This window comes from Scophthalmus maximus, chromosome 7 (genome assembly GCF_022379125.1).
Source record: "Scophthalmus maximus strain ysfricsl-2021 chromosome 7, ASM2237912v1, whole genome shotgun sequence".
Classification (NCBI taxonomy): Eukaryota; Metazoa; Chordata; class Actinopteri; order Pleuronectiformes; family Scophthalmidae; genus Scophthalmus; species Scophthalmus maximus.
In genome coordinates, this window is record NC_061521.1 from 11,275,001 (window position 1) to 11,297,106 (window position 22,106).

At 42.7% G+C, this 22,106-nt stretch overlaps 2 protein-coding genes across 7 annotated transcripts in view; both read left to right on the plus strand.

Annotated features, from left to right (window-relative positions):
- LOC118315056 (FYVE, RhoGEF and PH domain-containing protein 6) overlaps positions 1–13,845 on the plus strand; it is a 14,480-nt gene extending 635 nt beyond the window's left edge. The window contains exons 2-21 of the mRNA XM_035641996.2: positions 772–2,803; positions 4,749–4,899; positions 5,144–5,211; positions 5,731–5,761; positions 7,717–7,868; positions 8,549–8,705; positions 8,870–8,957; positions 9,487–9,537; positions 9,642–9,700; positions 9,806–9,877; positions 10,568–10,636; positions 10,986–11,069; positions 11,181–11,260; positions 11,371–11,473; positions 11,597–11,743; positions 12,112–12,217; positions 12,383–12,477; positions 12,572–12,700; positions 12,810–12,949; positions 13,031–13,845. Of these exons, the coding sequence (XP_035497889.2) occupies positions 772–2,803; positions 4,749–4,899; positions 5,144–5,211; positions 5,731–5,761; positions 7,717–7,868; positions 8,549–8,705; positions 8,870–8,957; positions 9,487–9,537; positions 9,642–9,700; positions 9,806–9,877; positions 10,568–10,636; positions 10,986–11,069; positions 11,181–11,260; positions 11,371–11,473; positions 11,597–11,743; positions 12,112–12,217; positions 12,383–12,477; positions 12,572–12,700; positions 12,810–12,949; positions 13,031–13,067 (3,851 nt within the window). The 3' untranslated portion in view covers positions 13,068–13,845. The remainder of the gene's footprint in view (positions 1–771; positions 2,804–4,748; positions 4,900–5,143; positions 5,212–5,730; positions 5,762–7,716; positions 7,869–8,548; positions 8,706–8,869; positions 8,958–9,486; positions 9,538–9,641; positions 9,701–9,805; positions 9,878–10,567; positions 10,637–10,985; positions 11,070–11,180; positions 11,261–11,370; positions 11,474–11,596; positions 11,744–12,111; positions 12,218–12,382; positions 12,478–12,571; positions 12,701–12,809; positions 12,950–13,030) is intronic.
- Positions 13,846–14,762: 917 nt separating this feature from the next.
- Positions 14,763–21,623, plus strand: nr2c1 (nuclear receptor subfamily 2, group C, member 1). 6 transcript variants are annotated; one of them, XM_047333420.1, is made up of 14 exons: positions 14,763–14,783; positions 16,265–16,399; positions 17,058–17,291; positions 17,439–17,517; positions 17,597–17,776; positions 17,861–18,008; positions 18,436–18,532; positions 18,711–18,898; positions 19,297–19,450; positions 19,560–19,681; positions 19,789–19,931; positions 20,168–20,305; positions 20,469–20,574; positions 20,720–21,623. In XM_047333420.1, the coding sequence occupies exons 2-14, from the start codon at positions 16,328–16,330 to the stop codon at positions 20,889–20,891; spliced, it is 1,833 nt and encodes a 610-aa protein (XP_047189376.1). In that variant the 5' UTR covers positions 14,763–14,783; positions 16,265–16,327; the 3' UTR covers positions 20,892–21,623. The 6 variants fall into 6 exon arrangements, with proteins under 6 accessions (XP_047189376.1, XP_035497891.1, XP_035497890.1 ...); XM_035641998.2 differs by lacking the exon at positions 14,763–14,783 and adding an exon at positions 14,827–15,061 and having other exon boundaries at positions 18,714–18,898; XM_035641997.2 differs by lacking the exon at positions 14,763–14,783 and adding an exon at positions 14,830–15,061.
- Positions 21,624–22,106: the final 483 nt, after the last annotated feature.

The following is a 22,106-nucleotide window of genomic DNA, read 5'->3' on the forward strand; positions in this document are numbered from 1 at the left end:
TGTATTAAGACGCAGACTACAGAACAGATGAAACAGTCTGTGTGCAGACTGAGTGTGTTGGGTGTTGTACAGGCAACTGACCCCGGCAATCTTCCTTTAAAAAATGTGTGATTATTTAGGCCATTTAACTTGTTTGTCACTCATGTATACAACACAGCTGACTCATTGTGTCAACAAACTCCAAATTAAATCACATTTGATTGTTTTTTGTACATTTGCTCAGTCTCAAAAACTGTAGCGTCAGCATGTTACAGTTAAAGTCCACCTCAGAAGTTTTAAGGGCAGTAGTTCAGACAGATGTAGCAGTTTGCGTGACTGTTTTCCAGCCCCTGCGCCCCCTCCTCTGTTTCTGACTCACTCTTCATCTTCCATCTGCTCCTCCTCCTCCTCGGCCTGTTCACATGGGCCACTAGCTGGATTACTGTGCTGCTGTGTGCAGTGGCAAACAAAAGCCGTGTGATATTTGAACCCCCCCGGAGAGGTGGTTTAGCACTTTACAACAGTTTTACAGTAAGCTGCCATTAGGTTTGGATCAATGCTGAAAGTAGATTTTAAGAGTGAAAGAGTGAAGCCCCATTAGAGCAACATCTGTCAGACCACTGAAAATCCATCAAACATGCCATCTGGATTTTGAGAACATGGTTGCTTCATTGTGTACGATTAGAGCCATACTAATTTCGCTATATTTTAGATATAGCATGTTGTGAGGCTCTGATTAAAATAAGATTACTCAAAATCTCATGTTCATATATTTTGTTTTTCTATCCTCAGGTATGCACAAGCCACCTTTGGCCCCTAAGCCTAAACTGGTACAGAAGCCAGGGCTCTCTCCCTCCACCACCAGAAGAGATGGCCTTTCTCTCCCATCTCCTGGCACACAGAGAAAGGTCAAACCAGTACTGGCCCCCAAACCCTGCCTCTCCAAACTCACAGCTGCGGTGGAATCCAAACCTCTCGCCTCGAAGAGCCTGCACCCAACATCTGTAACAGAAAGCCCTCGGGCCGTTGGGCTACTGAACTCCCAAAATGGAATACAGCAAGAAAACAAAAAGCCAGATTGGGATTATATTATTCCTATTTGCCTGTGTAGCCAGGAAAACTGCCAGTGCATTAGGAACACACCACCGGGCAGACACAGAGTGGAGAAAGAGTTGAACACATTGCACAATGGCAGAACGGAAGTTAACAGAAACATTCTCCTTACATCTCGATGTGCAGTGGAGAGTGGAGAGAGAACCGCTCATAGCCATGTGATTAGCGATACCCTGGCACAAAATGCTAATCTACATCCGGCCTCTACCATTACCCACCTCACGCACCATAAACCTCTACAAGAGATGCACAATGTGGACAAAAACCCTAACACGGACATCAGCACCTCCAGGCCCGCGGTGAACGTTAGGCCCTCTCTTCCTCACAGAACGTGGAGTGATGAGGCAAATGGTAACGTAATACCTCAGAGTCCACCTGGGCAGGGACCAAAGGAAGTTGCTCTTGGCTCAGAGCAAACCTCTTGTGTGCCCGGACCCAAACCAGTCCCAGCAGCCGCTGTGAAACCCGTCCCTGTACCACGGAAACCCAGGGCCGCTGCTCTGGCTGTTCAGGAAAAGGTGGAGGGGGATAGGGAAGAGGGTATGAGCCAGGAAGGGAGGGAATTTAACGTCAGAGAGGTGAATGTGTCATCAGCGGGGAAGGACAGCGCATCCCTATCTGTCAGTGTACCTGTTAATGAAAACAGGCAGCCAGTTGTTCTTTCTGTGAGGAAAGCCTGCGCCCCACCAGCGCCTCCACCCAAGAAAAAGCCTTTTCTGTCTGCACCTGAGAAAGTGTCATTTGAGACACTGCCAAAGGACGTGGATGAGGAAGACCTGGGCTGGGACGGCAGCATCTATGAGATGGAGATATCAGTTGACAAGGAGGATGAAGAGGTGGAGAAGGAGATGGAAGGAAAGGAAGATCAAGAGGCAGTCTACAGCGACCTCACACGTTGCCCTCCGTGTAGCAGTTCGCTCCAGCAGCTGGAGATCAGGCAGCCTCCTGCCGTCACTGCGGCAGCGGAGAAGGTGCCTCCAAGTAAGCCGCAGAGACACAAAAACCCAAAGGCATGCATCCAGAGGAAGGAATCATCGGAGGTGAAAGAAAAGGGGACGTTGGCAGATAATGAGAAAAGACGAGTGCTTCCCAGACAAGATTGTGTTTTAATGGAGACAGCAATGAGGGAGCTGCCTTTGCCTCCGGGGGAGAAAGCAAGCAGGAACCTCCTAACGGCTGGAATCGTGAAGCCCTCGCGGTCCAGCCTGGGCAAACAGAAAGCCAAGTCGTTTTCTGTTGCTGACCTCGTTTGCTCAGACAGGTCGAGGAGGAACTCTTTCCGCAAACTGTTGGACCTGAAGCTCTCGGTGAAGATGCTGCCCAAGCTGATAGCAAAAGGAGGCCAGAGCCAGGACTGCACTGCGAACGACAACGAACAAAGTGTGGACAATCACCAAGATGCAAGTCAGAACCTCCCCGAGCATCTCGGGTCGGAGCGTAAATTCTCCTGGCCTCTGATTGGAGTGGAGCAAAGCGTGGATGGTGATGAAGATGTTCTCTATGAGAACATCCGTCACTACGAGGAGATTCCGGACTACGAGGAGGTTCTTGTGGGAGAGGCAGCGTCGTCTCCTCGGGCCTCCTTCGCGCCGCCTACGGCCTGGCACAGTCAAATGTACGATGATGGGATTTACGAGGAGCCGGAGCCATATGTGTCCTTTGAGAAAAACAGTGGGAACCAACAGTGTCAGAAACCAACACAAAATGAAAGGTAGATCACAGTGGCTTTCATTTTCTTTCTCTATTCTTATCTTACCCCTGAGTTCATTAGATGGCTGCAGTTGTTTTACAGGAAAACACCCGAGGCGCCTAAAATAATGATTTATCTTTCAAGGGTCTAGTTAATGACAGAGTTTGACTGTTTCATCTGTAAAAAAGGAAGGATCACTGTGAAGCATGTCACACAAATCAGATCACCAAAGAAAGATGTTAATGTATTTGGTGAGGTATGAGCAGGGCCATTGTCTTTATTGTTGTAGATTCCTGTCTGGGGAGTTTGACAAGTAAGGTGAAAAGTATGCTTGCAACGCTTCTCAGGTGTTGGCGGATGTGGGTTGACCTAAAAATGTAGACTGCAAATCTTAACCCTTTTTAAATATATACGTCATGCAATAAGTATGAGAGGCAGCACGGACGAAACCTTTGGCCTAAAAGGTGTTTGTCAACACTGCATTGCAGCTTAGCATCATTTTTATCTGAGGCCAAGAAGACACTTCAGTGTGTTTTGGTTTGTTAAAGGTTCATTTCCTCCACCAACAAGCAGTCCAGGGTTTTAGAGATATCTGTCCTTGAGATTTTTGCCTCCACTCAAGCACAACAGAGGTGATGAAATTCAATCCGTGCTGCTCAAAGCAATGGAACGTTATCCTTAAAAAGCAGGAACCATGTTTCTATTACTATGCATATAGTCATCAGAGCCCTGCTGTCAAAAGTTGGAACTGAAACTCGTACACAATAAAACTGACAGTGAAATAAGAAGAGGAAAAGAGACAATGTTTCTGGAACACAATACACTTGCACTAAATTGTCCGAATGTCATCATAAATGCTCAAATCCGAAAAACATCTGCTCATATAGATAAACAGTATCTATTGGGAAGATGAGAAACAAAAAGGATCTTTGAAATGTTTGGCTACAACAGCGGCTGTTGTAGCCATGAATTAACTCAATTCATCTTTTAATATGCTTATACTCCTGGGACTGGTGTTTTTTTCAATCATCTTCTCCATGTAAAGAATGTGTGTTATGTTATGAATGACCAGTGAGCAGGAGTCAGTTGGAAAAATAGGATTACAGTTTGTGTAACGGTACACTCGGCCCCTCGTGGCTCAGTGCAACAATCCCATGTTGAAAACACGTTGAGCAGCTCACAAACGGAGACTATTGTAAACACACCATTGTATGTAAGACCCCCTGACTCTGGCTTACTGGTTCTTCTGTCCAGCCTGGGTCTTTTTCACTTTCTGCAGCTGTGTTCGGGGAGGTGCCGTTGTTTCACATGCATCCATCCCTCGGGGAATTGTGGTATTTTAGATTTGAGTTTCGCTTTGGCGCGGTTTCCTTTCGGCTCTTCATATCTAGTAATTCTTTCAGCTGAGAGGTTAAATGAACACGGTGTGTGATGATTGCAATTCGCGGTCTGTGCCTGGTGTGGAGTTTGCTTCTGCTAGACTTTTGCAGCGTTTAGCCAAACTCCTGCTCCCTGACAGGGGGCATGCGGCCGGACCTGGGCTGGTGTTGTGTGACAGTGTTGATGATTATCATTTAATGTTTTTTTTCCGGTTGCATCAAGTGCTCCCCTTCCTGTGTGTTCTTTTTATATGACTCCTTGATCAGAGCAGGAAATGTTCAAACACTGCTGGGCTGACCAAAAAAACAACACATACTCCCGCAGATGACATGTGCTGACATATGTGTTTTTAATTCAGCCTCATCTCTTTCCCCCTCTTCTATAAATAACATCCTCACTTTCTTTGTATTCTAATCATGTGCCATTTGAATGACTAGAGGTGCGTCACGGTGGGCTGCATGCAGTGTTTTTCATAAATGCCCGCAGCTGCTTCTGTGTCCACAGCACCTGCACAGTTCACGCTCATGCTCTTGGCATCTGTCTCTGTATCCTTCCTTGACTCGAACATTGTGACCCTTTATCACAGAAGCTCCGTCAGTGAGGAAGTGGCGCCCCTGGGCGATGGCCCCTCAGACGATGATTTCATGGCGACCACGTTGTCGTCAGATGAGGAGGATGAGAATGATAGCAGCTCCATCTCAAGTAAAGGAGACCCCGAGCAGGCAGAGGAGAGTGCGGTGAGGAGAGCAGACACTGTCAATGATTTAGAGCCTTCGTGCCCTGACCTCCCTCAGAAATATATATTTCCTGGAACCATCTCACAGGATTTGTTCTTTACATGGTCTGTGGGAATTGTATCGAGTTATTCTGAGAGGTGTTTCTATTATTCCTAATACTCAATTGAGTGGCAACGTATCGTATTGATAGCAGAAGTTTTCTTATGCATCGCATTCAAAGTCTGGGTTTTTGCACTGTTTTTAGACACAGAGTGGACAGAAGAAGAGCAAGATTCACCACATCGCCACAGAAATCATGAGCTCTGAGAGTGTGTAAGAGTCTTCATTTTTGTCCTTAAGCACAAAGTCACTTGGATTCCAAAGAAACAACACGTTTCTTCCTTACTACTATGCAGGCATGCAGATAGTTTTGGTTTGTATTTGCCCAGGTTTGAAAATATCTCTCTGAGATTTTCAGTAGATTTGAGGTGAAAAGACACGTCACATATAATTATAATCTGATTTGATCAATCTTTTAACAGGACACCGATAATCCACAGATATCACCATTAACAGTTTTACAGAGACCATTTCTTGTACACAAAATGAAAACTCACAAGAAACTTTGTATATTTTGTAACAGAAAAGACTTTTCCTTAGGATGTCATTTTTTACCCCGCTGTAATCGTTTTACGCTGTGAGCAAAAAATAAATACTTTTTATTAGGTGGAGACGGATATCTCAAAAACTTGGCAAATATAACCACATTCGTCAGTATGACAAAAATAAGAATGTTTTTCTTTGCTCTTTTATTGCATTATATCTAACTTCTCCCATTGTATGTTTTTCTAGGTTTGTTGATGTCCTGAGTCTGCTTCATGTTGTAAGAACCCCACACATCACCTTTCACACAAAAACATGTTTGTTGTGATAAGAGCAGAGGCTGGTGTTTTTCTGTATGTATTTTATTCAGTGCTCGTCTACTGCTTGAGCCCACATTCTCCATATGTGTTTGATTTTGCTAACCACTGGGGCACACCCCGTGCAGGATAAGACTGTTTGCAGACCCAACTCCCCTCAGCGTTGTCCCCGCAGTTCACATTCCTTGTGGTTTTCCCCTGACTTTCAGTGGTTGTGCGATCTGACGGTAACAAACGCACGTGTCTGGACTTAAACGCAGTCACATTGTCTCCTTGTGGTTCCTGGAGAAATGTAATCCTTGCCGGATCAAAGGCACCAAAGTGATACGATGATCTGGTTTCTTTGCTGTAGTTTTCTCAAAAAGTCTGTGACATATGGTAAAACTAGTACAACAATAAGTAGTAGTATATATATACCAGCATTTCCCAGCTTGGGATGAATTAAGTATTTATCTATCTATTTATCTATCTATCTATCTAAATATTGTTAGACTAGAAACATTTAATCATTGCTCTCATTCTCTCAAATTAAGTTTTTAGACAAAAAAAATGGTACCAGACACCAAATTATTCATCCTGCAGGGAACAAGAATGTGCTCCATAATTTCAAAGCAGTACCAGCCAGTGGTTGTCAAGACATGCCAACCTCATGGTGGCGCTAGAGGAAAGGTCGGGATCCCAAATGCCAGTAGGATTCATCCTATTCTGGAAATGGGAATGTCGGAGCAAAAATTTATATCGGTCCATGTGATAGTTATTGAAATATTTCAGTCTGGACCAAAGTGGACCAATTGACTGACCAACCACTAAAAACAGACAGCTTATGGAAAAAGATGGTTGGTCATGTTAGCATGAGTGGCAGTTCAAACCTATAGAGCTGGACATAACAATGAATATGAAACAGGCAAGCAAAAAGAGCAACAGGCACCAGTTGTATGATGTATGTGAATACTCCTAACCATCATGCGACTTAGCTGGACCCTTTTTTTACCTCAAAGTTAAAGGCTTGACAAGATGAGTATACTCATATGAAGCACACGTTTGGAGAGACAAAGATCATGAAACAAAAATGTAGTAGGACTGATGAGTCACAAAGCTATGGCCAGACAGGAAGTGCTTGGCTCTCTGTAGACTACAGATAAATGGAGTCCGGTAATGCAAAACAGTCATATGTGGAGGTGACTTAGTGTTTGTTCATTCTCCATCTTTACCAGGAAGTCAGCCAGCTTGCCAAACTGATGCCCATGCAAGTGCTACATGCACTTTGTACTGATGCTGTCAGATGAAAACCTATTGTCTCCAAAATGCTGACTTCTCGGCAACACAAAAAGAGTAACAGCTGTGACTGAGCTTGATGAAAATGTACTGTAACGTTGGTCCCCTCATAAACCACACATAAAGTTCAGAGAACTTTCTCAATCCACCAAAGAGTGTGTGAAATCATGAAAATTGGCTTAAGTCAATGAGTGGTTGTGACAGTCTGTAAGCAGTTTTATTTGTGTCCACATAAAACCACCAAAAAGAAATCTCCACATCATCAGAAAAAGAAGCAGAAACTGCATCCTCAGGCTCCTCTCTGCTCCTCCTTTACTCCTGATTCACTATAGACTGAAAATACGAAGAAGCTTAATGCAAGTCGGGTGTGAGTGTAGGTCATGGGTCATCAGTATTTCTCTTTTTTTTTTTTACTTCTAACTTAAGGTTCCTGGAATTTATCTATTTTTAAGTGTTCCTTTTGGGACCATGTTACTGGATTTACAGTGCAGACAACTCTGTTCCTTGGACTTCATTGACTTCATAATCTAAGACTGAGCTACATTTTTTCCATTATCTTCAGTTCCCAAGTGTGGCCGTAATTGAGTTCCTGTATTTTACCGTCTGACGCTTTTATTTTATTTCTGGCTGTCTGACGTAAAAGGACTTTCGCGATGCAGTGTCTAAAGCATCTCGTCAGAGTGGGAAGCCCGTGATTGAGGAACGTCTTCTCAACCAGATCCTGTATTACCTCCCACAACTCTACGAACTCAACCAAGACCTGCTGAGAGAGCTGAAGCAGAGATTGTCCAAATGGTACAATAGAATCACAAAATGTGTTTATTAATCACTGATACTGACAACAAAAGCATATAGATTCAGTTACACCAAGGTACGTGGACATATGTGTACTTCTGGTATGGGACTCTTTTTCAAGGGTTGATTGTTCCAGTTAAAATCTTAACGCCCATCAAAACTGAGCTTAAACTCTGAAGAATCCATTTGTCTCTTTAAATATTTTAAAATCTGTAACATTAGAGATTGAAACACATCTTTTGGTATTACAGGTTAACGCTCAAAAACTCGGCTAATTCACTTAATCTGACTGCGTGGATGTGATTTCATTACAGTCCACTTGATTGAGAGTGAAAAAGACAACAAACCAACTGCCATCAGGTTTTCATTAACCGTTTTCGCAATTACCACTCTCCAACTTGTAAACAGCATTCTTGTGAACTTACAAATCAAAAATACGATTGGGAAACTGGGTTTTTCCGAAAGCTCTGACGTAATATCGGACTTGGCCCTTAAAAATATGGAAGTGCCTTAAAATAAAAACAATATGGATGCTTCACATCATCCAAAGAGCGTTGTTCAGCGTAATTAAACACACATTTAACTTTTACACAACCAGCTTTTAATCACACAATAGGCTTGAGTTGTGGGATTATGTCGGAGTGTCCAGTTTATCTCATTGTACTTCATTCTGTGTACAGGGATGAGAAAGCGCAGCTAGCAGACATTTTCCTGAAGAAGGGGCCCTATCTGAAGATGTACTCCACATACATCCGCGAGTTTGACAAGAATGTGACTCTACTGGAAGAGCAGACTAAGAGGAACACAGCATTCGGCGCTGTGGTGCGCGAATTTGAGGTAACAAGGCCTGTTTGACCTGTTTATTCTGTCTGGGGGGGAGGAGTGTGTCTTTTGGATCAACAAGACGGCAGCAAGAAATCATTGTTTATGCATGTGGACGAATGTGTGTGCGTGTTCCTGAAAATAATGTTATTTGATAAGTGCGTTATCATCTGTCCAAGGCCACCCCTCGCTGCGCTGGCCTGGCTCTGAGGCATTACCTACTGAAGCCCATTCAGAGGATTCCTCAGTATCAGCTGCTGCTCACAGGTAACTTTTGATGAAGCTTCAGTTTCACAGGGTGAAATCAATCACTTTGATTTTTATTGTGTCGTCATTCTTTAGTTAGAAGTCGAGCCTCTTCAAGTGAAGATCACTGCATTCTTGTAGTCATGGGCTCCTGCGTGAGCAGCCTGTGGTGTCTCATTGTAGACAGCATGCTGCCCCCTGGTGTACAGAAAAGCAAAAACAGTTAGTAATTCTGTTTCACTTCCTCAGTCCTCATAAGATTTTTGAAGATCAGTCCAAATCAGATTTAGTGACATAACACAAGCTCTAACATGAGTTGGGCTTACAGTGTCACCGGGGTCGATCGCTCAGTGCCAGAACCTGAGGCATGTAACTCACGTCACTTATGTATAAATGCATTATGTAAGCACCTGTGGACCTTTTCATCCGGGATTTTAATTTCAGATTACATTCCAAGAATTTACTACACAACACCGAGCACTTGTGGCCCAGTGTACGAAGCAGTTTTCACCTGTTTGCTTGCAGTGTTGACTCTGACTTTTTGTTTCAGACTATTTGAAAAACCTGTCTGAGAACTCAGTTGATTACAAAGACACACAAGGTAAACCAAGGATTTTGTTTTACAAAAGTATACACATGATGGTGTCAGTGGAATTGAAACCTTGCCTGTAATGTATGTGATGTGTATGTTTTTCTTTTACTCAGCTGCCCTTGCTCTTGTAAAAGAGGTGGCCAATCATGCCAACGACATCATGAAACAAGGGGTGAGAGCCAAGTCTTACATCCAGCATATTCTCTTCACACCATCAAAAGCCCCATACAGGTTGCTTATCTCCACTTTCATTTATTCATTTGTTTTTGAATCGCAGGATAATTTCCAGAAGCTGATCCAGGTGCAGTGCAGGCTGAACGGCCACCATGAGGTAGTCCAGCCTGGACGGGTAAGACTGTACAAGTGTTGCTTAGAGTTGTTGTTTTTGTAAACAATTAGAAGATTAATCTGAATTAGATTTTGTTACATCAATATTTCTTTATGGTCAAGCAATACAGTGAATACAGTTCAGAACTCAGTCTCACTTTAAGGTATATTTAGTTCTGGAACTTTTAATCGTATCAAGCAATCTTCTTCAATAGTGTTTGCCCAGTTGAGAAAGTAAATGTTTAAATTTCCATTTTTCGGACACATGAAGGACGTCTTGTCCATGTTGACTTAATATTTAAGTTTTAGAGTTCACTCTTGACCTTGAAGATAAAAGCATTAAAAAACAGTATCAACTCCAGGTCCTGTAGGTCTTGTTTCCAAGCTGCAAAATGAACAGGATTTTCCAAATTATTCATTTGAATTTATGGATGAGTGAAGGTTGATTCCAAAAGGTTGGTTGATATTATAATATTCGTTATTCTGTTTTTAAGCCATAAAATTAAAACTTTCTTAATGTAGTCATGATTATTATGATGGAACATGAAACCACACCTGCAGAACACTATTAGATGTAAACTAGTATCAACCAAATTGCCTTTAGAACTTACAATATAGCACTTAGTGTTAAAAATGACATTCTAACATTGAGAAAAGAGTCATCTGATTAAATCACGACTTAATGTGCTCCTGTGACATTTTTGTGCTCCAGATCTTCCTGAAAGAGGGCGTCCTGATGAAGCTGGCCAGGAAGGTCATGCAGCCCAGAATGTTCTTCCTGGTATGGAATCCGTTTACTTCCTTCTCTCACTACATATATTCAGAACATGATCATTAGTTAACGCTGTAGTGACTGTCCTGGTTTAAACTCTCCCACCTTCGTCTATGCCACAAATGCTTCTGCAAAGGATCGGTGTGATCAAATGCAGGTCCCGAGAGATGCTCATTGCAGCCTAATTTTTAGTCATTATGTGGTCAATACAGCCATGTATGTGATTATATGAACCAAAGCTTTGTAAAGGCCTTATAAAGTAGGGGGCCAATGAAACAAAACAAATAATTTTGAAATCAGTACTAACCATAAGCCTTTGTTGTTTAGCAAAGACTTAACAAAGCTTGTTCTCCTTTAGTTTAACGACACTCTGCTATACACCACTCCTGTTCAGTCAGGCCAGTACAAGCTGAACAACATGCTGTGTCTGGCTGGGATGAAGGTGAGAACTCCTCCTCTCATTTTCTTTGCACTTTACATCTTTTTACATCCACGTTATCACACGATAAGTTATATGCCGCCACCACTGCTCACAGTGAAACATTAATTACAGGTTAGCAAGCCAAGCCAAGAGGCCTATCAGAACGAGCTGAACATTGAGAGTGTGGAGCGCTCCTTCATTCTCTCTGCGAGGTAATGATCCGAAAAACTAAGGATATCGCTGTCATATTTCGATGTGTTTCCTCTTTCCGCATAGGTCTGTTAATGCTGTGTGGTAACACTTTGTTTTTTTCGTCGTGCAGCTCGGCCACAGAGAGGGATGAGTGGCTTGAGGCCATTTCCACAGCGATCAGTGACTTCACCAGGAAGAAGATCAGTTTCATATCAGGCAAACCTCCAGAGGAGGTAAGAAGGTCTCAGAAATACCCCTCATACACTGCCTGGCTGATGTTAGAGTGATCAAAACGCAATATATGGTGTATATATTAGCAGTAAGCGACAACTCCTGTCTCTTTTGCTTATATCCAGGTAGAACTGACTGATGCTAGTGATGGTGCTCCTTTGGGATCCAAGGCCCCAATATGGATCCCAGACCCGAGGACCACCATGTGCATGATCTGCACCTGTGAGTTCTCCCTGACATGGAGGAGACACCACTGCCGTGCATGTGGAAAGGTGAGGTGGTAAAAAAGAGTGGCCTCATGCAATAACACATCATGTCTTGTGTGTTTGAACTGTTCCAATACTAAACAGTTCAGCATCCGCTGGCTTCCTGGCAATCTCACAGAGGGACTCCAGGAGGTCACCGGTCCTGGCCAAGAAAAAGTCTGACATACATAAGCCCCCATAAAAAGCCAAATTGCTATGTTTGTGCTGGTGATAGTTTCATATTTACTTTACAGACATATATTGATATCAATTTTCTCATCTAACATTTGGCAAGAGCCAAATTAGCATTTCTCAAAATGTCTGATTATTACTAAACAAGATAGTCACATTGCTGCTGTAAAAAAATGCATGTTAATACTTTATCATCCCATCAGGTGGTGTGCCAGTCCTGTTCCTCCAACAAACACTGCCTTGAATACCTGAAGAACCAGTTAGCACGAGTGTGTGACCAGTGTGTTGTTGTTCTTCAGCAGCAGAAAAGTAAGACAAGCTTTTTCCAAGCATTGTTCACAATGACGGCACACTGTCATCCTTTTATTTCTATGTTGTCTCAAGCTGAAACATCACTCTTAATAAGACACTGGCATATGTTTTATTCTCTGTATTCTCCGTGCATTAACCCGCTGCGTGTTTCTTGCTCATCAGGTGAAAGCTCCATATCAGCAGCCGTATCCCCTGGAAGCAGAGCTACTTTTGCTTTTTCCAGGAAGCAGAAGAAGATACCTGCGGCGCTCAAAGAGGTGGCGGACGCTTTGTCAAGATCAGGGATGCTTTGTTGTATATAATGACCCCGGAGTCTCATCAGATGGGTTTTTACTTTACTTTACGTTTCAGGTGACGGCAAACACAGACAACTCCTCCATGAGTGGGTATCTCCAGAGGTCCAAGGGCAATAAGAAGCAGGGGAAGAGGCTGTGGTTTGTCATCAAGGACAAAGTCTTGTACACTTACGCTGCAAGTGAGGTAAAGTCTCCAAAGTCCCAATGAACACCCACTGTCATGTTAGAATTGGACCAGTAGGAGTTGATTCCATGTCCATCTAACATGTGTCTTTCCTTGTGTCTTCATGCAGGACGTCGCAGCCTTAGAGAGCCAGCCCCTGTTAGGATTTATGTTGAAAGTAGATTCATCACAGAAGTTACTGTTTAAACTCTACCACAAAAACACACTTTACCATATTTTCAAAGCTGACGACGCACAAACAGCTCAGAGGTACAGTATAAAGAGGAATGCTGCTCATTATTGTGTTTGATGACAGCAGTTATAATACTAATTATATTTCCTGTTTTATAGATGGATCAACTCATTCAAAGAAGCCACTGTACTCTAATACCCACAGACCGCGTGTGAAGTTCTTCAACATACTTTCTAAGTGTTTTACCTCAGTTCTGCGTAAATCACGCACAATATTAGTTGCTTTAAAATGAAGTAAATACATAGTGTTTAATTGTTTTTTATTAGATTCATTGTAGTTACCATTCCATTGTTTTTAGATCGCTCCAGTGAAGGTGGACATTTCACATTGTTAATGTTAATATGAATCTTTTCCACCAGGAAAATTATTCTAGCTATTTAAGACTTTTACACTCTGATTTAGTCACACTTTAATTTATTGTATAGTGACCTGCTTGGATCTCATAGTAGAGCTTTGTCAATTAGAGTGCATCATCTGTAATTTTTTATAAATTCTGTCATTTCATTTTTATCCACATTTGCCTGATAATATTCAGAGGTCAAAACAAAGTTTGTTGATGAAGATGTTTTCGGTAGTTCACGTATAATTTCTTTATTTCACACTTGTGAATTTGGCAATAGAACACAATGTGCACTCTTAATGCTTATTTAAGAAAGTTTCACTTCTCATTATTCAGCCTTGCTGAGTCACCTTAGCTCTTTAGGGTGTATCAGGGGGAATATTCACTGTTTGGACATTCGGAAACTGTATTTTGACAAAACTACCGCAATGTGTTTTGTACTTAAGTCACTCAAATGGCTGACAATTACAATTTGTAAATATCAATAATTGTAAATGAAATGTTATTAAATTTCCATGAATCTCATTTTTACTGTTAAATTCTTTCACTCTAATAAAATTCAGTTTGTCTGTGCTTTTGTCCTGGTCAGTAGTTGTCTTCACATAAAATAGTGGAAAAGTAATTAGTTTTAAATATCAGCCAACTGGGAAATAAAAAAAAATGCTTGAATACTTATGTGGCAGTTACTTAATGTGTTTCCCTGTTGATTATATTTTCACTCAAGTATTACTGAAATAATTCTAAATCACAAACAAAAGATAAACCTAAAAACCAGAATATGTCACTAACATTACCATAAAGAAATAAATGTGTGACTACCAAATTATTAGACCGTCTTTATTCAAACAACAGAATAGGACAAATAAAACCAGCCCTATCAACATTTAACATTTACTCTGTGCTCAAGTTAATAAATGGATTTTGGTTCAGCTGCTCTGCAGCCCTTCCCAGAAGGTTAGTGATCGAACAGTTCGAGTTGCATTCGTGTATGAAAGCTGCTATATAAATAAGATAAGATAAGTTATACCTTTATTTGTCCCACAATGGGGAAATTTGGGCATTATCACAGCAAAGTGGACAGAGCATATAGAAAGAAATTTACAAAAAAGGGTTAGTGTGTACAAAATATAACAAAATAATAAAATTAAATTTAAAAAAGGTATATAAATACTATAAACAGAGCAGTAACAATAGTTGCACATGGAGACTAAACATAAATATTGCACAGTTGGTTATTGTATAAATAAAGTGTACTATTATTATTGTCAGGTTTATCATTATTAGTGTTTATTATTCTTTTTATTAGTAGTAATAGTAGTAGCAGCAGTAGTAGTTCTACCTTCAACTAACTATTACTTGAGTAAGTTTGAGTTACTCCTTGGTGAAACACTGTGGGAGCAGTACTGCAACATGAGCACATGTTGTTTTGTTTTGAACTGCGTGTGTGGCAGCAGGTGGACTTCGAGCGGGACTGCTGGGGTGCAGTTACTGAATTGGTCAAATGTCTCATTGTAAATCTATACTATGCTTGTATTTTTACACAGATGCGTTACTGCGCCTGCATTGACTGAGGCCAAATAAGGAGAGATCATTGGATTTTGACAGGTTTACGCGACCAACACCCGGCGCCGGCTGGTGGACTGCGGCGACGCGACTGCGCATGTACCAACGTCGTTTATTAATGAAAAAAAGGTCACGAACTCTGACCCTCCCACCAACTGCAGCAAACAGATAAAATATTAATTTATTGAAAGCAAATACATTATCCGGGCTAACGGCTCCTCGACAGGTAAGAGACAGCTCCTACTGCGGCGGCACGACGGGTTCGTGACAGAGAGGCGAGCGGCCGACAACACAGGAAGGGAGGGAGTGTTCAGTGGGTCCGCTGCAAGGGAAGCTGCCATTAGCCACCAGCTAGCAAAGGCTAACCTAGCTCGTTAGCACTGTCGTCTGACGCACAGGGCGAACAAATACACAGGCAAGTATGAGACGGCGGGGGTATCTGCGTGCGACGACACGGCCACGCCTTTAACATACCAACGTGTAGCGGGTGACAGGTAACCACGGCAGCACGAGCACTGCTAACGGTCATGCTAGTTAGCCAACAAGATTAGCCGCGTCGGCTAACGGCGTCGATGCTACCCGATGTTAGCCGCTGTGCTAGCGTTGCTAACCAGTCTTTCACAATCTAAACGGCCGCAAACGTGCGAACGCGACACCGGCGCGTCGCCGTGGCGAAGCGTCGACTGTCTCCATCAAGCGACAAGCGATGTGGAGGAAGTTCCAGCGCGGGAGCCGCTGCGAATTTCGCCCCTGGTTGTCGAGGACCCCGAAGAACCGCCGTTGAGTCTGCGACTCCGCATCGCGGGCCTTGAACCCTGGCGTTCTTTAACCCTTCAATGTTGACCTTTCACCCACAGGAAAAGATATACCTTTATCTTCCGTATCGATTTTAAGTAGCCGGCCGACAGGAGCTCGCTCGCGTTCCCACGAGAGCTTCGCAGCACATTTGCGGTCGCGATGCAGTCGCATTAACCTGTGTTTTAAACCGGGGCCAGCAATAGTGCAGTTTCGAGCTAGCGCCGGCTAGATTGGTTAGCACAGGCGACGAGCTAAACACGCAGTATAATGAATCATGTATTTGTACTTGGTCTGTTGGTTCGCTGCAGGTCTGTTATGTTGACGTCGGTAGCTCTGGACACAGTTCTGACCTGGCCGACTCCTACGTACATTTACCTTCATTGTCCCTCCACACAATCGACTTCTGTGAATACGAGCACAACAACCGCACCGCCTAGTCGTTCGAAGAAGCGACTCAGCCTTTGAAAAGTAAATGACATATGTGGCAGCTGTTGTTGCTGCAGTGACAGTAAGAAACATAGCAAATGAAGTCATAGGCTACATATCCCTGGAGGTATTCCCTGACCAGTCCCCAGAAATGTGCTCATGCAAGTACCATGAAGTGAAGCTTGTGCCGTCTCTCTCCCTACAGGTGTGCATGCCTCATGGGGCACTGATGTGAAGAGCAGTGCCAGAAGGTGTGTGCAGTATCAGAATGGATGGACAGACTCAACGGATTCAGCTTGTGTCGGCGGACAACAACATGGCTTTAGGACACAGGATCCAGGTGACGTGACGGCGGAGCACCGGGGACTGTTTTTCCTGTTTTTAGTGGTGTTTGAATTAACAAACACATTTCAGTGTGTGTATCTGAGCTGGGGCGGCTCTGGCTCTCTGGATTGTGTTTTTCTGTACAGGAGTGGGAGCTGCTCGATTGTATGGAGATGAATTAAGTGTGATTTTTAATTATTGTTGCACCCTTGCTTGTCAGATGGTGCAGCTGTAACGGCAGCAGGGCTGTTAGCATCTTCACGGCTGTTGCCCAATTGCCTGAATTTCAGAAAGGCTGGTGATTAGGCCTGACTTTCAGACATTTGGGGTGGAGGTCTGTCCGTCTTTGGTTTGAGGGATTTTAACACTTGTTGGAAAGCTTCTTTTTTTTGCGTTTAGTATATCAAGCAGTCAAACTGTCTCTCTCCTGCTCCACTGTGCTCCGTGTGTGGGGGGAGGACCATATCCATTATCATTTGCAGCAGCCATGTGTTAGTGGCGAAAGAGAGTCCACAACACGTATAACCCTCAGCCGACCCCTAAACCATATTTGAAAGTTCAAATCAATATTAAATAAAGAAAGTGCACAATAATTAACTTGACCCCACTCACGGTTTCTGCCTTTACAGTCGGCATTCCCTCATGTGTTCATTCTTTTATTTATCTCTTAATAGATTGTAACAGATCAGCAGACTGGCCAGAAGATCCAGATTGTCACAGCACTTGAGCCATCTTCCCCTGGAAAGCAGCAGTTTATTCTAGCAAATGCTGATTATTCCCCTGGTGGCAAGGTGATCCTGACCAAGCAGGAGGGCTCACCCAACAAGGTCATTCTCACGACTCCAGACGGCTCTGGGGTTAACCAGCTGCTGTTTGCCTCCCCTGAACTGGCTGGGCAGCAGATTCAGGTATTGCCAGAGGATATAAGCAAACTTCCTGCAGTTAGTTCTGATAAACAAGGTCTTATGACTAAAGTATAATCCAGTTTAGTCAGTCTAAACTTAATTATATGTCTGCTGTATTAAATTATTCCATTGTCTCGGTTTGTTTTTCAGTTTGTGACCGAAGGCTCAGACCAGTCTATTGTGAAGCCAGTTGTGGAGTACTGTGTCGTTTGTGGGGATAAGGCCTCAGGTAGGAATGTTTGCTTTTTTTCAGTAACACATCAGCAAGAGTTCACTGGCGTGACCCAGATTTCTCTTAACTCTTTCAGGGCGTCATTACGGAGCTGTCAGCTGTGAGGGCTGCAAGGGCTTCTTCAAACGCAGCATTAGGAAAAACCTGGTGTACACGTGCAGGGGCTCCGGAGAGTGTGCCATCAACAAGCTTCACCGAAATCGGTGCCAGTACTGTCGACTGCAGCGCTGCATGGCTCTGGGCATGAAACAAGATTGTAAGAGACTATAATATTCAGTGCACAGTTGTGGATATATTCTTTAGGACTCGCATAGATAAGCTCTTTGTTTTGTGTTTTTAGCTGTGCAGTGTGAGAGGAAGCCTGTTGAAGTGACCAGAGAGAAGTCTGTCAACTGTGCTGCCTCCACTGAGAAGATCTACATCCGCAAGAACCTGTGTAGCCCTCTGGCTGCCACACCTACTTTTGTATCCGACAAGGAAACTGCGAGGTACATACACACAAAAAGACACTTAAAGAATCATAGAATCTTAAATCCTAAATTGTATCAAGTATTTTTGATTCATTCAGCAACCGAACACCCTTGGGACGTTCTTTGTACAATTGAAAGGAAACAGTATTCGGAAAGTCTGTCCCAATACTGTTGCAAAAGATCACAGAAATACGTTGCACTTGTAGTTTGCTTTGCTTTGCTTTCACCTTCTGTCTGTTTTACTTCTAATGTTGTGAGTCGTTATCCTGCTGGAGGATGATCTTTGACAAATCATAACAGTCTCCTGGCCTGCATCATAATGTCTCTCGTGTTTTGTCTCCCCGTCTGCATTCATGATGCTGTCAAATATTGTATTCATGTGTACAATGTGTTTAGTTATGTTTGATACAATGTGATATACGAGTTGTCAAATCTCCATCTGCAGGTCTACAAGTTTGCTTGAGTCGAGCATGTTGCTTAACATCCAACAACCATTCTCCAAGTTGGAAAATACCATCCTGGTCCCGGCATCGCCTGACAAGGTAACACTGATGCAATCAATCATACCACATTTAAGTCTTCATCCTTAAATATGAAAGCCTCAGTAAATGTTTGTTATATACATCAGATTTACAATTAACAAAACCATAATTGCTTGTTCATTAATTGTGCAGTTGTTCTAACATCTGTGACTAATTGTAATTGCACTGCCCTCCTCAGCAGGACGACCCGTGTCAAGGTGACCTTGGTACGCTGGCAAATGTGGTGACTTCCCTCGCTCACCTCAACAAGACCAGGGAGGCGAGTGACAGCAGCAACGACATGATGGGAGTCGAAACTCTAAGCAATGGCGACAGCTCGATGACAGACCTCCAAGGAGATGAGCAAAGTGCAAGTGATATCACGCGGTGAGGCTTTATGATGCACGTCACGGTGAATGAAGAGGCTTTGACACTTAGCAGTGGTTTCAGAATAAGTTGATGCAGCGCTCCCTAACCCTGATGTGGAAATCTACAGGAGCACTGCAAAGAAACCCGGGGGCTGCTTACTGTTTTTTCTTTTTGTCACAAAGCTTTAATAGAATTTCCTCTAGGGCCATGTGGTTTCTGACTCGGCTTTTAAGGGGCCTAATTAAATTGTGCTCAAGTTGGTCAGACATATACCATCTTGCACTGTCTGGGTGCACTGCAGTGTGCTGAGTCGTATCCTACATTTCTTGTTTGTGAGCTACAATATATTAGAAGAGTAAATCCAAACGTGGATCTCTATCATGAGCATTTTGTTTTCTTAACTTGTGTGTCTTTAGAGCTTTTGACACCCTGGCTAAAGTCCTGCACCCTGGTGACGGCTCAGCAGGGGACTCCTTGGAGGCCACAATGCAGCTGATGTCCGGGGACCAGTCGGGCCCCGTGGTGGAGTTGGAGGGACCTCTACTCTCTGACAGTCATATCCCTTTCAAGGTTAAAGCACAGCTCCAACTGAGTCCAGAAACTGTTGCTGATTTTTACAGTTTTCTGATTAACACTGAAGTTGTGTCTTCTCCCTCTGCTTTTCAATTTGTTCCTACAGCTTATGATGCCTTTGCCCGTGCCGGAGTACCTCAATGTCAACTACATCTGTGAATCAGCTTCCCGTTTACTCTTTCTCTCTATGCACTGGGCACGCTCCATACCTGCCTTTCAAACCCTTGGGTAAGGCTTGATGTCATAAGATAATTTTTTTAATACACTTTTGAAAATCATAGTTGCTACATGTCAATTATAAAATGCCAGTTTCAAATTTATATTTTATTTTGCAGTGGTCAAGACAATGACATTAACTTGATGAAGGCCTGCTGGAATGAACTGTTTGCCCTGGGTCTGGCGCAGTGTTCCAACATAATGAATGTTGGTACCATCTTAAGTGCCATTATCAACCATCTGCAGACCAGCTTACAGGAAGGTATGAGGGCTCTGCTGTTGCCTAACTGCAATGTTTTTCCACTGTGACTGTAATTCAAAGCAAAGCATGAATAAAAACTGGTGTGCTTAGAAGAAAGCAATTGATTATTTCAAACCTAAAGCATATTTTAATGAGCTGAGGTTTTAGATCTGTCATTTTCATTTTCAGAAACTCTACTGCCCTTACATATTTGTCTTTTCTAAACTTTTTTGTATTTTATTTTTTGTCTCCTACAGAGAAGCTGTCCCCAGATCGAGTTAAACTTGTCATGGAGCACATCTGGAGGATGCAGGAGTTCTGTAACAGCATGTGCAAGCTGTCCCCAGACTCTTATGAATATGCCTACCTCAAAGCCATCATTCTCTTTAGTCCTGGTGTGTAGATAACTGGCCAGTTTACCAAATGAAAATTAATATATTTTTTATATTAACGTCATCTTTTTGCATTAGGTAAGATCTCGCAGCATGTTGGAACTCCGATGGCCAAACGTTCATAGACTCATGTTAGGCTGTGTGCATGTGTCTGTTGTTGTACTAGATCACCCAGGCATAGACAACACCCCACAGATCGAGAGGTTCCAGGAGAAGGCCTACATGGAGCTGCAGGACTATGTCACCAGGACCTACCCTGAAGACTCCTATCGGTCAGTTGTGTTCTACATAATGCCAGCTCCCGGGCTGGAAAGGCATAGATGCTACAGACTTGCTCTATATTGAGCACAAGATACTGTCGATGTACTTGCTACATGTTTACATGTCATGTCTCCTTTCCCCGTCATTAACTCGCAGGTTGTCCAAGCTGTTGCTGCGCCTTCCTGCCCTCAGGCTGATAAGTGCAGCTGTCACCGAGGAGCTGTTTTTCGCTGGGCTCATCGGCAACGTGCAGATTGACAGCATCATCCCTTACATCCTCAAAATGGAGTCCACTGATTATAATAGCCAGGCGGTCTCTGGTGTCTGACACCCGACTGGACTTTTTTCAAAGAGAGACATTTGGACTGTGAGGACAGCCAACCTCCCAGAGTGCTTTGCAGACAGAGTTGTCGTAACATGCTCTACCAATGACACAGCCTCCTGTGTGACTTTTCACTTTACCTTGCTCCAACGTCGGAGTTTTCAGTAAACACTCATAAAGAGGATAAATTAAATCAACTCCAACAGCAAGCCCCGCCAGTATGTGCCCCTTCAGGAACGAACCCTTGAAACCTGCATAGTAGATTGTGCTTTTTATTGTACATAGTATTTTATGCTTCATTCTCTCCAAGCGTTTCCTTTTCTGCAGATCTTGTTTGTACTTTGAAGTAATCTGAATTGTTTTGTTTTTTTCACTGCTTTCCTATATGGCCATGCTTATTTTTTCTTTTTTTTTCATTTTCTAATAATTATGAGGAAAAAAAGAGTTGTCATAATGTGAACCGATTTGTGAGATGTTGTTATTGCTAAAGGTTATAACCTTTATTTCTTATTTGTTAGCCAATCCAAAGGATATGGCTTCATCACTTGTCAACTATTTGAGACGGATGATTCACATGAATCTGAAGTAATTGTGTATATAGATTTGTATATAGAATGCACCAAGAAGGCCATAAACGGCGGCCCTTGGTAAATCAAGGATTCAATGTTTTGGATGAACTAATGTGGACGGAAAATCATGGTCAAGTTATTTGACAATAAAAACATCTTTCAAAGATGACTCTTTAATTTTAAATGATAATATCTGATAAAGAATTACTGGAGCAGATTCACAGTATTTATAATCTCAATTTAGTTTCTCAAGTTTCACATGAATCAAGTAAACTTCATACCCTAAGTTTTAGTGTTCTGCTTTAAAACATGGATGTGTTGGACCCTTGCTCAAGGCGTTTTAGAAAAAATTTTGACGCCAACATTCTGCACTATTATGGACTTTTTGTGTGGATGAAGAGGGCAAGTATTATCTCTAGCGCTCTTCAAAATTACTGCAGTGTCTTTGCAGCAAAAATCCTTAAAATACAGTAATGATGAAAAATGACATAATAGTCTAAATAAAATCTGAGCCAGGTAGTCTTTTGTTAATCATTGAGAGAGACAAAAGTGGAGTATTTATTGTAGTAGAATGGATTAGTAATCTTTAGTTTAACAAAAATGCACCCAGACAATCAACATTTGACCTTTTGTCATTCAAAGGCCCCTGGAG

What these genes read in the sequence shown, in the direction of transcription:
- nr2c1 (XM_047333420.1), top strand. Translation starts at nt 16,328, where the DNA reads ATGGATGGACAGACTCAACGGATTCAGCTTGTGTCGGCGGACAACAAC. An exon ending in TTGTGGGGATAAGGCCTCAG is followed by an intron (nt 17,518 to 17,596) that starts GTAGGAATGTTT and finishes TAACTCTTTCAG; the next exon opens with GGCGTCATTACGGAGCTGTC. An exon ending in TCTGGGCATGAAACAAGATT is followed by an intron (nt 17,777 to 17,860) that starts GTAAGAGACTAT and finishes TTGTGTTTTTAG; the next exon opens with CTGTGCAGTGTGAGAGGAAG.